At 44.0% G+C, this 13,684-nt stretch overlaps 1 protein-coding gene across 5 annotated transcripts in view; it reads left to right on the top strand.

Moving 5' to 3' along the window:
• REV1 (REV1 DNA directed polymerase) overlaps positions 1–13,684 on the top strand; it is a 113,055-nt gene that overhangs the window by 71,943 nt on the left and 27,428 nt on the right. For all 5 annotated transcript variants that reach the window (XM_053306207.1, XM_053306209.1, XM_053306205.1 and 2 more), the window contains 3 exons: positions 423–595; positions 8,743–8,845; positions 9,487–9,649. In XM_053306207.1, the coding sequence (XP_053162182.1) occupies positions 423–595; positions 8,743–8,845; positions 9,487–9,649 (439 nt within the window). The remainder of the gene's footprint in view (positions 1–422; positions 596–8,742; positions 8,846–9,486; positions 9,650–13,684) is intronic.

The following is a 13,684-nucleotide window of genomic DNA, read 5'->3' as shown; positions in this document are numbered from 1 at the left end:
ACCATTGGCGTACTAGTTGCGCTCTCCCCCAGCAGCCCCTGTGGGGTGCGAGCAAGCACATGTGTGGAGGCCATGTGCTTGTGGGTGCCACATGGGGGCAGCTGGGGGAGAGTGCCACTGGCATGCACGGATAGCTGGGGGGAATGCCACTAGTACAGTAATGGCAGCAAGCAGAGGAGCAGGGATGGATCTGGTCTCCTCGGCATTAAAGGGGCTGGGTAAACCCTCAATTTTAAAGGGATTGTGCCACAGTTGGGCTTCCAAATCACATTTTGGCAAATTCCTAGATTGATAACCTTAAAAAGTCATTCATTTCATCAGCCAGAAATAAATTGGAGGACAAATAGTCTCCAAAAACTGTGTGAATTAGAAATGAGACTCTTCTTTCCTATATGTGTACAACTCATTTTATTTATTTTTAGCCAAAAGAAGCAGAAGCTTTCCTACTGAGTCTTTCAGAAGAGATCCAACATAGGTTGGAAGCTACTGGTACAAAAGGCAAACGGTTAACTCTCAAAATAATGGTCAGAAAACCTGGGGCCCCTTTAGAACCTGCAAAATTTGGAGGTCATGGAATCTGTGACAATATAGCCAGGTAAGTCGTATCTGAATGTACATACATCAGTAACTGTGGATCTGAGTCTATAGATTTAATGATAACTGGAACATAATCTTAATTATTACATACTCTTATGGAACATATTATTCTATGTTATATGGCTTCACAGTGCTGAGAAACTAATAACTTTTAACTAAGTTAGCATAAACTTTCTGGCCTGCTTCAAAGTGGTAACAGAAGGCAAATATTTTTGTTGGGATCCAGAAGTTGTCATGTGAAGCATTTGGAGTACTAGTTATTCTGGGATGAGCCACTGCCCTTAACAAACAAAAAAAAGGAAGAAAACTAAAAATCCAACAGATGCAAAATTAAGAGATTCTGGGGGTGCAGGAGATCAGGGCTGAAATCAAACTCTTCAAAGCTGTTACTTCATTTTGCCTGGATTAGAAAACTTGGATATTCTTTTCTCCTCTGCTAGAGAACTTCATTAACTGCAACCACAGATAGTTGTGAATAGCACTCTCGGGGCTATTTAAAAGTGAACAATGAAATAAACATTGAGAGTTGGTCATAGAATATTGCCTAGTATGTTGACTAGAAAAATACCTTTACACAGAAGGTATTTCTGTCTTCAGTTTTTCTTTTTCTTTTGAAGACACTGATGTTGTCTTCATATGATGTGACTTGACAGTTCTGGCTGAATTAATGTGTGTATTTTGTCCTATTGATTTTTTTTTTTTTTAATGGGAACTCTTACACAGTATTAATTCATCCCCTAAACTTCTGAAGCTGATGCTTGATGGGGGAAAGCTATAGTGTAATCCTTGCCACTTTCAGAATACTCATATGTTGTACCATGAAGTAGCAGCATGGGTTGATGGTTTCGGGTAATAAACCTAACTGCTTAAAAACTTATTACAGCCATGCACGCAAACGTAGGTTGGGATGGGAGCGCTGGTGGTGGTGGTGGTGGTGGTGGAGGCAAGGCTGAACGTACCATCACCACCACCCCCAGTGGGATGTGTTGCTCACACACCCACACCATCCGCGCTCCTCCCAGCAGTGTGGATCTCTGGAGGACAGGAAAATAAGTTCCAGTCTCCATTAATCCCTAAATGCACTATGCAAGGAGCACAGTGCATTTAGGAATTCCTCTGTGAATCAAGAACTCTAGGCACCCAGCTCTGTGTCTGCTTGGGCTGCATGCAGCCCAAGCAAACACATGACCCTGAACCTGAGGCTTATGGTGGAGGCAGCGCCAGGATCAGCCTCAATCCCTGCGCTTCACATGGGCAGCCCAGCTCAGGCTGGGCTGCTCATATGAACAGGCTTATTGTGTGGTGATGAGCAAAAGAATACCATTTCCCACTATGAAGAAATTGGGATAAGTGTGAGAGAAGAACACTTGGCAAACTGTATGGCAGAAGTTTACAGATGGCTAGCTTGTCATATAGGACTGCAACATTTTAAGATTTTTAGTGGCAACATTATTTATTTTTATTATTTATTTATTTGATTTTTATACCGCCCTTCCAACATATTCCATATTAAATTTTTAGTGGCAGCATGGTTGCATGATTCCATTAGTCCAATGTTAAGTTGTGTCTTGGATAATAAATAATTTTTTTCTCCTGGCTTTGTGATTAATAAAATTTATTTGGTAGGACAGGATCTGGATTGTGATCCGTTGCAGCCATAAGAATGGGTTCTGTGCCTACGCTGAACCATTTGGGCAGAATTGACTAGCTCCTCAAAGCGCTTGGTCTTGCCCCCTGCACATGGTGCACTTGCTTAGTTTGGGCAGGCTAGTGTTTTCTCCTCAGTTCCTTTCTGACCACCATTGTGTGGGCACCTCAGGACTTCTAGCTCCTTGGAACGACTTTCTGTGTGAGAGAGAGAAATAAATGGACTGTTAGAATTGTTTTGACCTCGGAACGGACCTGACTATTCTTGCACTTTACGATTTCAACTTGGTTTAACGATCTACAGGACTTTCGGCTATCGACTTCGGAATGTCTTATTGCTCTCCGCTCAGATCTCTCTTAATGTGAGTATCAGTTTCTGTGTGTGCCTATTATTATTATGGAGAAAAATAAAACATTCAAGCGTTGTGTCCGCTGTAATTCTAAACTTCCCTCAGTGGACTACCACAAGTTCTGTTTATGTCTCTGAGAGGGCCATAAAACTTCTACTTGTAAAATTTGTCTCACCTTTTCCCACCAAACAAGAAAAAATAGGGCACTTGGTTTGTGGGCTGCATTATACGATGATGATCTGCACTCTGGGACGCCGATTCTAGAGTCCCCCGAGGACAACCCCTTGCCCTCGACATCAGGTACAGTATTGAGGCCGACAGGATCGATGTCGATGTCGACATCGACGTCAGGACCTGCCCCGATGCAGTCTAAAACCTTGATGGTCCCTGCCTCAACATCCCTGTCTACAACCTTTAAGACTCCGAAGCCGCCTTCCACTTCAAGTCACCAAAAATGGCATAAGTCCTGGCATTGGGCTGCCAATGCCGATGGAGAACCACCCTCCAATAAGCTCCATGACAAAGGCTCCAAGACTGATCGTGACCGTTCTACCACTTCACAAAAAACCCCTTCACAGACAGCCCTGCAATCTCTCGAGTGCATCCCGGCCTCATCCTTCAGCACTGGACTTGGTGATGCTCCCCTCTTTGATGGCTTAACGTCCATCCACAACACCAATGCTTTTCGACTTCGATACCGACTGCTCGAGGCTGTGAACACTCTCTTTCACATGCTGTGACTCCAGCACAAACACTATCGCCAGCCGTTAAAACTCTGTTCCCAGTGTCTCCTTCGGGCTACAACTTCTCCAGTTGCTTTCTAATTGGAAGCCAACGATACTGAACTTGATCTAGAGCGAGGGACCTCACAACATCTGCTCCACATGCTGGATTCCACCAAGAGCACCCCGTTGGCCTCGACCTTTTACGGATTTTTAAGCCAAGGTCTCGACACTGATGATGAAAGCACAACTTTCTTGATACTGAAACTCTGGAAGCTTTGCCATCTTGGGCTCTAATTTCCGCCCACTCGACACCATCAGCGTTTCAACCTTTTCAAGCACAAAAATGTCCACACCCATGGAAAGTGCCTACTGACTGGCCACTCAAGGCTTAACTCAAACATTGGCAGGGGGTGAATCTCCTGGGCCGAGTGTAGTCCCTCGAGGCTCCCCTCTGACTATCAGGATTACATCTGGAAAACCCACCAATCCTCATTGTTGATGGTCCCTACTGCTATGCAGATGACTCCTCCACCTGAGTTGCTGAGACCTGTCATGGTCTCGATGTCGACGCTAGTCACGCCTCTGCCTATTCTAACCTCGACAAGTATCTCAATATCAACACAGATTACTACTCCAAGGACGGAACCGGACTCCTTGATATCTAAGCGTCCTGTCTTGACATTTACTGAAACACAAACTCTTGATATGCCAAGACCATGTCCTCAGAAGTCACAACCTACACAAATGGTTATGCTTTCCACTTCTGCTACGATGCAGACAGTGCCTAGGAACAAGGATTCTAACCCTTCGGGACCTCGTACTGTCATTTTGACAGATGATTATGAGTCTGATTCAACTTCCAGCAAGACAGAATCTTCAGAGCATCCTGACGATCCCCCTGTTAAGGTGGTGCCAGGCGATAACGTGGCTTCTAATGAGATGTGTTCTTATCATAAGCAAATTTTGGCGATGGCCTCTGCCCTGGGTTTGCTGCTGAAGAAAACAGCTCAAAATGTGGACAGCCCCGTCTACAAGTTTTTCGCTTCGGCTGCCCTGACTCAACCAGTGCATCTGCCAGTTATTTCCACAGCTCTGAAGTCAGCTTAGGCAACTCTTCAAACTTCCGCTTGCACCTCCAAACATTTAGAAAACCTATACAGAATCCAGGAGGATGATGATGACTTCTTACTGAAACTCCCTTTGCCCAACTCTGCTGCAGTGGACTGTGCCTCATCATCCAAGACCAGCAGGTGTTATACTACGCCTGGGGATAAAGAGGGTCGTAAATTGGACACTTTGGGTCCAAAGATTTACTCGACCTCATGCCTAGGGATAAAGATTGCTAATTACACAGTCTGTTTTGCGAAATATACCCACTCCCTTTGGGATGAGTTGCATCAGAAACAAACCTATCTTTCCCCAAAAGAATTCCTTGCGAAAATTGATACCTATTCTAAGATTACTTTCCTGACCAGGCAACAGCTCAGCAATGCTAAGCACTTGGTAGAGACTGAGACTTGCACAGTGACTACTGCCATCATGTTACAAAGGCACGCTTGGCTTTGTGCCACTGCACTTCAACCGGATATGAAGGATCGTATGGAAAATCTACCCTTTGATAGGAAAGGTCTCTTCTGTGAGACTACGGATACCACCATGGAATCCGTTAAGTCCAAGTTTACAGCACGGACCTTCTCAACCTCTTCACAGCCTAACACTTCCAAATACCACCAGTTTGGCTGGAGACAAACTTATAGATAGACAATCAGTAAACCATATCAGCGTTTTAACAGAAAGCCTTATAACCAGAAGATGAGGGTCACCTAGAACTCTCGTCCCAAAACCTCCGATGCTGGCAAGCAGCATCTTTGATTTCTAGGACAGTCCACCGATTCCTATAGTTCAAGAGTCTCTCACATCAACTCCGCTCCTACCTTTCATCATAGCCGCCCCCAACATCAGGCTGGCAAATCATGCCTCAGCATGGCGCAACATAACATCAGACCATTGGGTCCTCCAGATAGTCCACATGGGCTACTTGATAGAATTCTTGTCCCAGCCATCCTTCAGCAGCATCAAGTTTACTCCAGCTTCCCCTCTTCTGATGGAAGAAGTTCAATCTCTCTTGGACAAAGGGGCGGTATTGGTGGACAGATCAGTGGTGGGGGTTTTTCTCTTGCAACTTCCAGGTCCCGAAGAGGGATGGCGGCCTATGACCAATTATGGATCTCCAACAATTAAATCATCATGTAGACACACACAAATTTCACACGATAACATTACAAAGCATCTTTCCTTTCCTCCACGGGGAGGAGTGGTTCATGACGTTGGATCTATGGGATGTGTATTTTCATATTGGGATCCAACATAATCAGACAGTACCTTCGCTTCACGGTGTGTCACCACATTTTCCAATACAACATTCTCCTGTTCCGACTGGCAACGGCACACCGGGTGTCTACCAAGTTCATGGCATCCATTTTAATAGGTTTAACTTCATTTTAAAATATTGTTTTAAGGTTTTAAATTCTTATGTTTTAACTTTCTGTTTTTGTTGTAAACCGCCCAGAGATGTAAGTTTGGGGCATTATAAAAATATGTAAAATAAATAATAAATGGCCTTAATTGTAGCACATCTTTGGTCGCAAGGGATAGTCCTGTTTCCATAACTAAATGACTGGCTCCTGACGGGAAGCATGGATCATCAGTTATCTTTGCATGTCATGCCGGTGCTGCGCCTTCTGGAGGACCTGGGCATCCAGGTTAACTGGGAAAAGTCCAAGCTTCTGCTGGTAAAGCGCATTACATTGGATCCATACTCGATGCAGACGCACAGCATGCTTTTCTTCCCATGGACCATTTCCTGTGGATCAGAGACCTGATATCTACCTATCTGGAGTGGCACATACAGAAGGCGCACGAAAAACAGAAGTTGCTGAGCCTCATGCAATTCGACCATTCTCTTCGCCAGACTACGTCTGTGCCATCTGCAACTTTGGTTTCTGTCAGTCTTCAGATCCAACCTGCACAGTGCCCAGATGTGGTTGACAATTCCAGGCCCTATCCTGCTGTCGCTCCATTGGTGGACAAAATAGGCCAACTTTCTGGAACTGCTGGCAGTGTTCCAGGCCCTCAAGTCTTTTCAACTGTCACTTGCAGGCAAGGTTGTGCAGCTCAACCTAGACAACACCATGACAATTGTATATCTTTATCGACAAAGAGGGACTGTCTCCCGCTCCCTGTGATTGCTGAGCCTGCCATTGCCCAACAAATGATACTGACCGCCATCCACATCAAAGGTGTGTGCAACACTCTGGCGGATCACCTCAGCAGATCACAACTTCTCCTCAGTCAGCACAAGTGGGAGATTAACTTAGCATATCTTCAACCAATTATCCAGGCTTGGGGCACTCCAGAGAGCGACTTGTTCGCCACAGCAACCAACAAGACGTGCCCCCAGTATAGCGTGAGGGCTGGTGTCAGCCTCAACTCCAGGGGGGATGCATTCCAATTCCATTGGGATCAGAAGTTTTTGTACATCTTTCCGCCCTACCCTCTGCTGAACAGGGTCTTAGCCAAGATCTTGCAGGAAGGTGCAAAGTGTATATTGATTGCTCTGTGGTGGCCTCGACAGCTATGGTTTCAACAGGCACTCAGACTGTCGAGGGGTCGCCACAGGCATCTACCTCAACACAAAAATCTTCTGACCCAAGAGAACAGAAGACTTAATCATCCCAACCTCAAGACTCTCAACCTGACTGCCTGGAGTCAGGCTCTTAAATGTTATCCTCCTTAACGAACATAAAGTATCCACTCAAGTCAATTACAACAGCAGGTGGAAGAGATTTTAGCTGTACGCACAGAGGCATGGTTTCCAGCCATACTCCGCCACTTCTTGCCAGGGACTCATGTACCTTACCATCTTGAAACAACAAAAGTTGGCCAATGTTTCTGTCAAGGTTTACCTGGCTCCAGTATTGGCCTGACATCCTGGATGGGATGGGAGGACAGTCTTCTCACACCATGACAGTCTTCTCACTCCATGAAATTCTTGAAAGCGCTCAGTAACCTCTACCTGCCTATTAGGGCATACTTTCATCATTCATTACGTCTTGGACCTTCGCAATGCAGCTGAAGTGAATTTCAGGAGGCGTGTGCTCAAAAGAGTATTACCATAGCATACTTCACCTGCCTCCACACTGATGGCTCATTAGTCACCCATTCTTATGGCTGCAACGGATCATGATCCAGATAAACAGGTTGCTTACCTGTAACCAATGATCTGGTAGTGACCCATTGCAGTCATAAGACCCTCCCGCCAGCCCCGTTGCAGTATGCCAAGTGACAACTCGTATGTTAATAAGACATGTATTACTACTTACTTTTTTGGACTGTAGACTGGTTCCATACAGTGACTGCATCCAAATGTTGGTCCTTCAGGAACTGAGGAGAAAACGCTAGCCCTCCCAAACTAAGCAAGTATACCATGTGCAGGGGGTGGGGCTACGTGCTTTGAGGAGCTAGTCAATTCTGCCCAAATGGTCTTGTGCAGACGCAGAACCCATTATTATGACTGTAACTAATCACTACCAGATCATTGGTTACAGGTAAGCAACCGGTTCCCTCCCCCCCCATCAGTAAACGTAGCTTCCTATCCAGATATTCCTTGCAAATGTGCAATAGAGCTTATTCTGAAGGGCAGCCTTTCCCTTCCCCCTCTGCATTGCAAACCAGAACTGCCTTGAGTCTGAAATGTAGGGGTCATGATCAGTCTTTTGGGAAATAAAAGGGCAAGAAACCCCTAGACACCATTCATACTTCTATGGCTAGATGTCTTGCTCTTCAAAATTAGCACTTATTCTTCGGACAAAAACCCAACAGCTCCTTTTTATAGGAAAAGCAATTTTGGAGCATATTTTCAGCAGAAAAGCCAGTGAGTTTAAGGGGTCATTTTTCATGTTTTTCCTGCAACTTCCCTTCCCAAACAGTTTCTACCTTGTGTATGCACCCCATACCCCAGCAGAGTTCCAGGTGCATGTTAACCCTTTCACACATGGGTCAGGAACCCTACAGAGGGTACAAGGAAGAATAATAAAAATTTAGAGTTGGAAGGTCTTTCAGTCTAACCCCCAGCACAGTGCAGGAAACTGCTACAGCATCCCTGAAAGATGGCCATGCAGCCTCTGTCTGGAAATTTAAAAAATGAGAGTTCGCCCTACACAAAGTAGATTTGGGCGATGTGAGGAAAATGGTTGCAGAAGAGCAGCAGATGGGGGAAGGGCTATTTATGTGTTAGCTCACATGGCTTTTCTGTTGAAAATCACCCCTCCCAAAAGTTCCATCATATAGCATATAGTTTAAATGTATTTTGTACTGACAAAAATTGAAATCTTGGTGCATTTTAAAATGTGTATTCTTTGCAGGACTGTGACTCTTGACCATGCAACAGACAGTGCCAAAGTGATTGGGAAAGAGATTTTAAATATGTTTCACACAATGAAATTGAATATATCCGATATGAGAGGGGTGAGTTTTTTTAAATCACTGGAACGTCAAAACTTTTTTCATGTGTTCCTCTTCTGCACAAGTGTATGTTCACTCATTTAACCTGGAGAAAAGAAAGGGGGTAGGTATCAAAAACAAGATAGAATCCTAAAAAACAAACAGTAAGTACCTAACTGATAATGAAAAAAGTTATATTATCAATGAACTAAGAATATGCATGCAAAGAGTTCAAGATGGAAATAGTACCATATATGTACAATAGTACAATATCAACAACTCCTGTAACTCCCCCCCCCAAAAAAAAACCTGCCCTCAAGATTTGCAATACAAACATACAAAATTACAAATTAAAATAGGTCACAGCAGTTCAAGAATTGTGCTCTGGTTTATTTAAAATGTGCAATTTAAAAGATTTGAGAGACAGGGAGCTTTTCTTTATAGAAAAGAGTCTACTCTCAAGTAAGATCCCAAAGACAACTGCTGGTAACTGTCATTTTTTTCTAATAAAGATTTCATAGTACCATCACCTCCACTTTGTGAACTTTCCATTGTTACCTTTAATTGCCATCATAACTACAGAGTGTTTCTTGAAAATTGTTTCTACCATTCTGGTAGAAACCATTTTCTTTAGAAATAACATGACTTTTTTTGTTACTTTTTAGGTTGGAATTCAAGTACATCAGCTAGTTCCTAGTAATAAAACGTCAGCAATTTCCCCTCAGTCATCAGTACAATCTGGATTCTTGCCTGGTGGATCAAATTCTATTATTGATTTTCTGCAAGTTCCAAAGTCTATAAAGAATTCAGAAGAAGAATGTAAGGAAGGTCAGTAAAGCAAATGGCAGTTATTCTTTGTGTGTGGATGGATAGATATAGGGGGAAAATGGACCACATAAAATTCCTTGAAATTCATTCCCTGTAGGAAAACTGTTCTTTAAAAAAAAACCACAAACCACCATTTATTATCACTGATTGTATTGCATAGATAACTTTACATTTTGCTCGGGTAGCAAAAGAGTAGTTCTCTGCTGCTGTATAAGGACATCTCCTTCCTATGTGCTCCAGAGGCAGGACTATGCAAATGAGCTAGAAGCTTTAAGAGCCTGGAAAGGAGAACCCAACCCAGTTCTTTCTGTGTGTCCAGCTCCAGAGGCAGTCCTTCTCCTTGCCAGTCTAAGACCTTTCTATACGCCCATGCTAATGCAAACCCTCTTGCTCTCTCCCTTTCTCTAATTTCACTCTTTTACTCAGTTAATTAATCTTAAAACAACTCCTCCTCTAGAGGCTTCCCCCCCCCGCCCCTTTTTCTTCCACACTCTCCAACTTGTGCCTTTGACAGCTTTGACACCTGGCTCCAAAGATCAGGAACATTCTTGTCCCAAAGGAAAAGAGAGTTTCCCTGCCTCAAAATTCTCTCAGCACGTTTAATACCATTAGGTCTTTGTTGTCTCTTAATGGCTCGGATGCTGCTGATCCTGAAGAGGGATTTGGGGCCTCCTGCCTTTAGGCTGTGAGGCCTGATGCCAGAACAAGTGCCTTGACGCTTCACCTTACACCAGCTCCTGCCTGCAGTGGGGTAACCGGTACATCGGCTTCTGCTGCTTCCTCAGAACCCTGGGTCTCACCAGGGAGGCACCTGACTCACCTGCCCCTTCAAGGCCTTCTGATGTAACTGCAGCTGTGTCAGCCAAAAAAACTGGGCCACAGACATCACAGCACTCACAGAGACCCTTTTGTGAACAGGCTGTACCACCCTCCTTGCAAGGGGGAGAGCGCACAAAGCCCTTCCCAACTAGCCAATGGAGGCTAAACTCCTTGTCCTTGTTGAGGTCATGTGCAGTCCAGGATTGGGGAGCGGAAGAGATGCCACTCAAATCAGTTTCCCAGTGTAGTGTAAATAATTCAGTAGCAGCTAAAATTATTTTCTCTCACTCACTATTAAATTGGGGGGGGGGTTATCTTGCAGCTGTTCTTAACTAAGACAAAACAATTCAAAACTTAAGTGCAAGTGAAAAGAAAGAGAGGCTGTAAGCAGCCAGAGAGAGAAAGGGTGGATGAAGAGAAAAAGGAGGAGGAGAGGATGCCAGTTCAGGTTTCAAGTGAGAGAAGGGGAGTGTGAGTGAGCTGAATCACAGAAGAGCTGACAGTCCAAGGCTGGGGAAGAGACAGAGGCTTGCTAGAGAGTAGAGGAAGGAGGGAGAGGGAAGATAGAGGAGGAATTGAGCAGAGATGTTAGTTAAAAGAGGCTGGGCCATAGGCTGCAGGTGCGGTTCGAGAAGCATAATTACCGGGTCCTGCAGACATCCAGATGTGGAACCCAAGAATGTGAAGCTCAAGTGCACAGAAGGCTTCCACCCCTCAGATGGCTCTGGCAGGGTGATAGGCTATTGAATGGAAGTCTCTGATCCCCAAAGCCCAGAGCCACTTCCAATCAATCAAGACGGAATTCCTCAAGGGCTGCCTTCACAGGACAGGAGTTACACGCTACTCCTCCCATGGAGTGTCTTCCCTCATGCTCCCTGGTTGGTTGGTTGTGGGTGGGTTGAGTTGGGTCTTTAGTGTGTGTGTCCTTTTATACCTTTTTCCAGGTTCATTATCCATATCTCCTATCAGAGAGACAGACAACATTTTCTTCATGTCTCTAGTCAAGTGTCAATAGCCCCTCTTTCCACTGGATCTTTTCTGGCCATATTTAGTCAAAGAGCCTGGTGTCCAGGTCGTTTCTCTGACACTTGTTTACTGAATCAGACAGAACTGTTTCCTTCTGATGTTCTCAAAACATCCCTATCTCTGTCCAGAGTGAAAGGCCTCTGGTCTGCCTAAAGCAGACTTAAGGGGCCTTTCTGGTCCCAAGAAAGTGTTAGTAAGATAAGATGCACAGAATTTCAGCAATTAATTGTGTGTATCTGATGTACCCCTAAAATATGCAGGTACAGTTATCTATGTATTGCTTCCTAAGGCCTTCTAAAAGTGATTACTCTTAACATTTTCAATTTCAAGCTGAGTCTCATGATTACCCTTGGCATAGCACAATGCATAGACACATTTTAGAGCAGAGATGGGCAAGCTTCCCCCCTCTGTCAACCTTTGAACACAGAATAAACAATTTCATTCAGTTACTTTGGTTCAGCAGAGCTAAAGTTCACACTGCAGTCTCCTTCAAAATGACAATCCCAGATACAGGCCTAAGCTTAGCCTTGTGAGCTCTCAGTGCTGGTCCCAATTCAACCAAAGTGCTCACATCAACCCCAGAGCCCACCTGCACAGAACACGAGCCAAATTGAGGGGAAGTGATGGGGTTACAGATACTTCCTTCTCAGGAGGAAAAACATCCTCCTAGGACCAAAATTAAAACCCAAGGACAATAATATTCCCTTTCAGCAATGTTTCAGTGACACAGTAAAGCAGAAATAGCTAGCCCCAGCTTCAAATAGAAAACCCAGCATCTTCATAGCTAGTAACTTTTATAATTTACCTCAGGAGGCAATGGAACTTCTCAAAGACACACACACCCCGCCGCCATGCTCCAATGGTGGTTCTTCTCTTTGGGGGTTATGCTCCCCAAAGATGGGGATAGCTCACTCAGAAATCCTTCAGATAAGAGAACTGAAGCAGCACTCAGAAGAGCGCATGAGGCATCATTTTAGTAGTTTGTTGATCAGCTGCTGCATTGATCATAGCCAGGGCTTCCCTCTTAAGGGTGGATAAACTAATTCAGTATATTCCTGCTGATCCAACATGTTTCATACAGACACTGTTAAAAATCCTTTATGCAGATGCCACTTTAGACTCCATTAGCTTTGCCTCATGCTCCACAGCTGCCACAGTGGTGGCTAGGCGCAGCTTATGGTTAAAACACTGGCAGAAGGAATGTTACCTCACGGACTAACTTGTCATCTCTACCTTACATTGGATCAAAATTATTCAGAGATGAGGCTCTTAAAGACATCCTCATTGAGACAAAGGATAAAAGGGAAGTCCTACCTACCTTCTGCAAGGAGAATCGGAGATCAAATGAAACATCCAATCAGTCCTTTTGTTCATTCAGGTTCCCCTTCAGGTCATGAGACAAGGATGTTAGGAAACAGCATCCCTTTTGGAATGGACAGAACGCTGCCAATAAATCTGCCACTCAACAACAGCTGGTTTTCAGTAGCCAGACCAGGACACCTAAACATTCCATGCCTGGGAGCTCTCACTACAAGTTGGATACTTACCATTCTGCCCATGCCTCATTTGGCAGAAGAGTATGTAGGGGAGTATAACAGAGCAGAAACTGAGGCTTGTTATGTTTATTGAACAAAGTTGCTAAGGTTTATTACTTAACTATTACCAAACTATAAACAGCCCTATTCTGAGAGAAAGATCATCCTAACAGAAAAATAAGTCCCAAGCATAGAGTAAGAAATACAAACTGATGAAACTGAAGAAATACAGAATTGCTGATTGACATGAACATTCTAAAATCTACCACAAGCCTATACACAGATAAACATATAATACATCAGTGGCAAGAACAAAGACAATGTGTATATATATATATATATATACACAAGTCCCTCCCAACCCTTCTCATTGTCTTGTTCCTTAATTTATAAACCAAATTGTCATCCACAGATTTTGAAACTGTTCTCTGGTTAATGGTTTTGTCAGTGTGTCTGCAACCATTTCTTCTGAAGCACTATATTTTATATCAATAATATGTTTATCTTGTAATTCTCTTACAAAATATTTCACATCATTTGATATAATTTTCTGTGTAACCTTTTCACATAAGAACAGCCCTGCTGGATCAGACCCGAGGCCTATCTAGTCCAGTATCCTGTCTCTCACAGTGGCCCAAAAGATGTGGCCCACTAT

The sequence above is a fragment of the Hemicordylus capensis genome, chromosome 3, assembly GCF_027244095.1.
Source record: "Hemicordylus capensis ecotype Gifberg chromosome 3, rHemCap1.1.pri, whole genome shotgun sequence".
Lineage (NCBI taxonomy): Eukaryota > Metazoa > Chordata > Lepidosauria > Squamata > Cordylidae > Hemicordylus > Hemicordylus capensis.
This window is presented reverse-complemented; position numbering and strand designations above follow the sequence as displayed.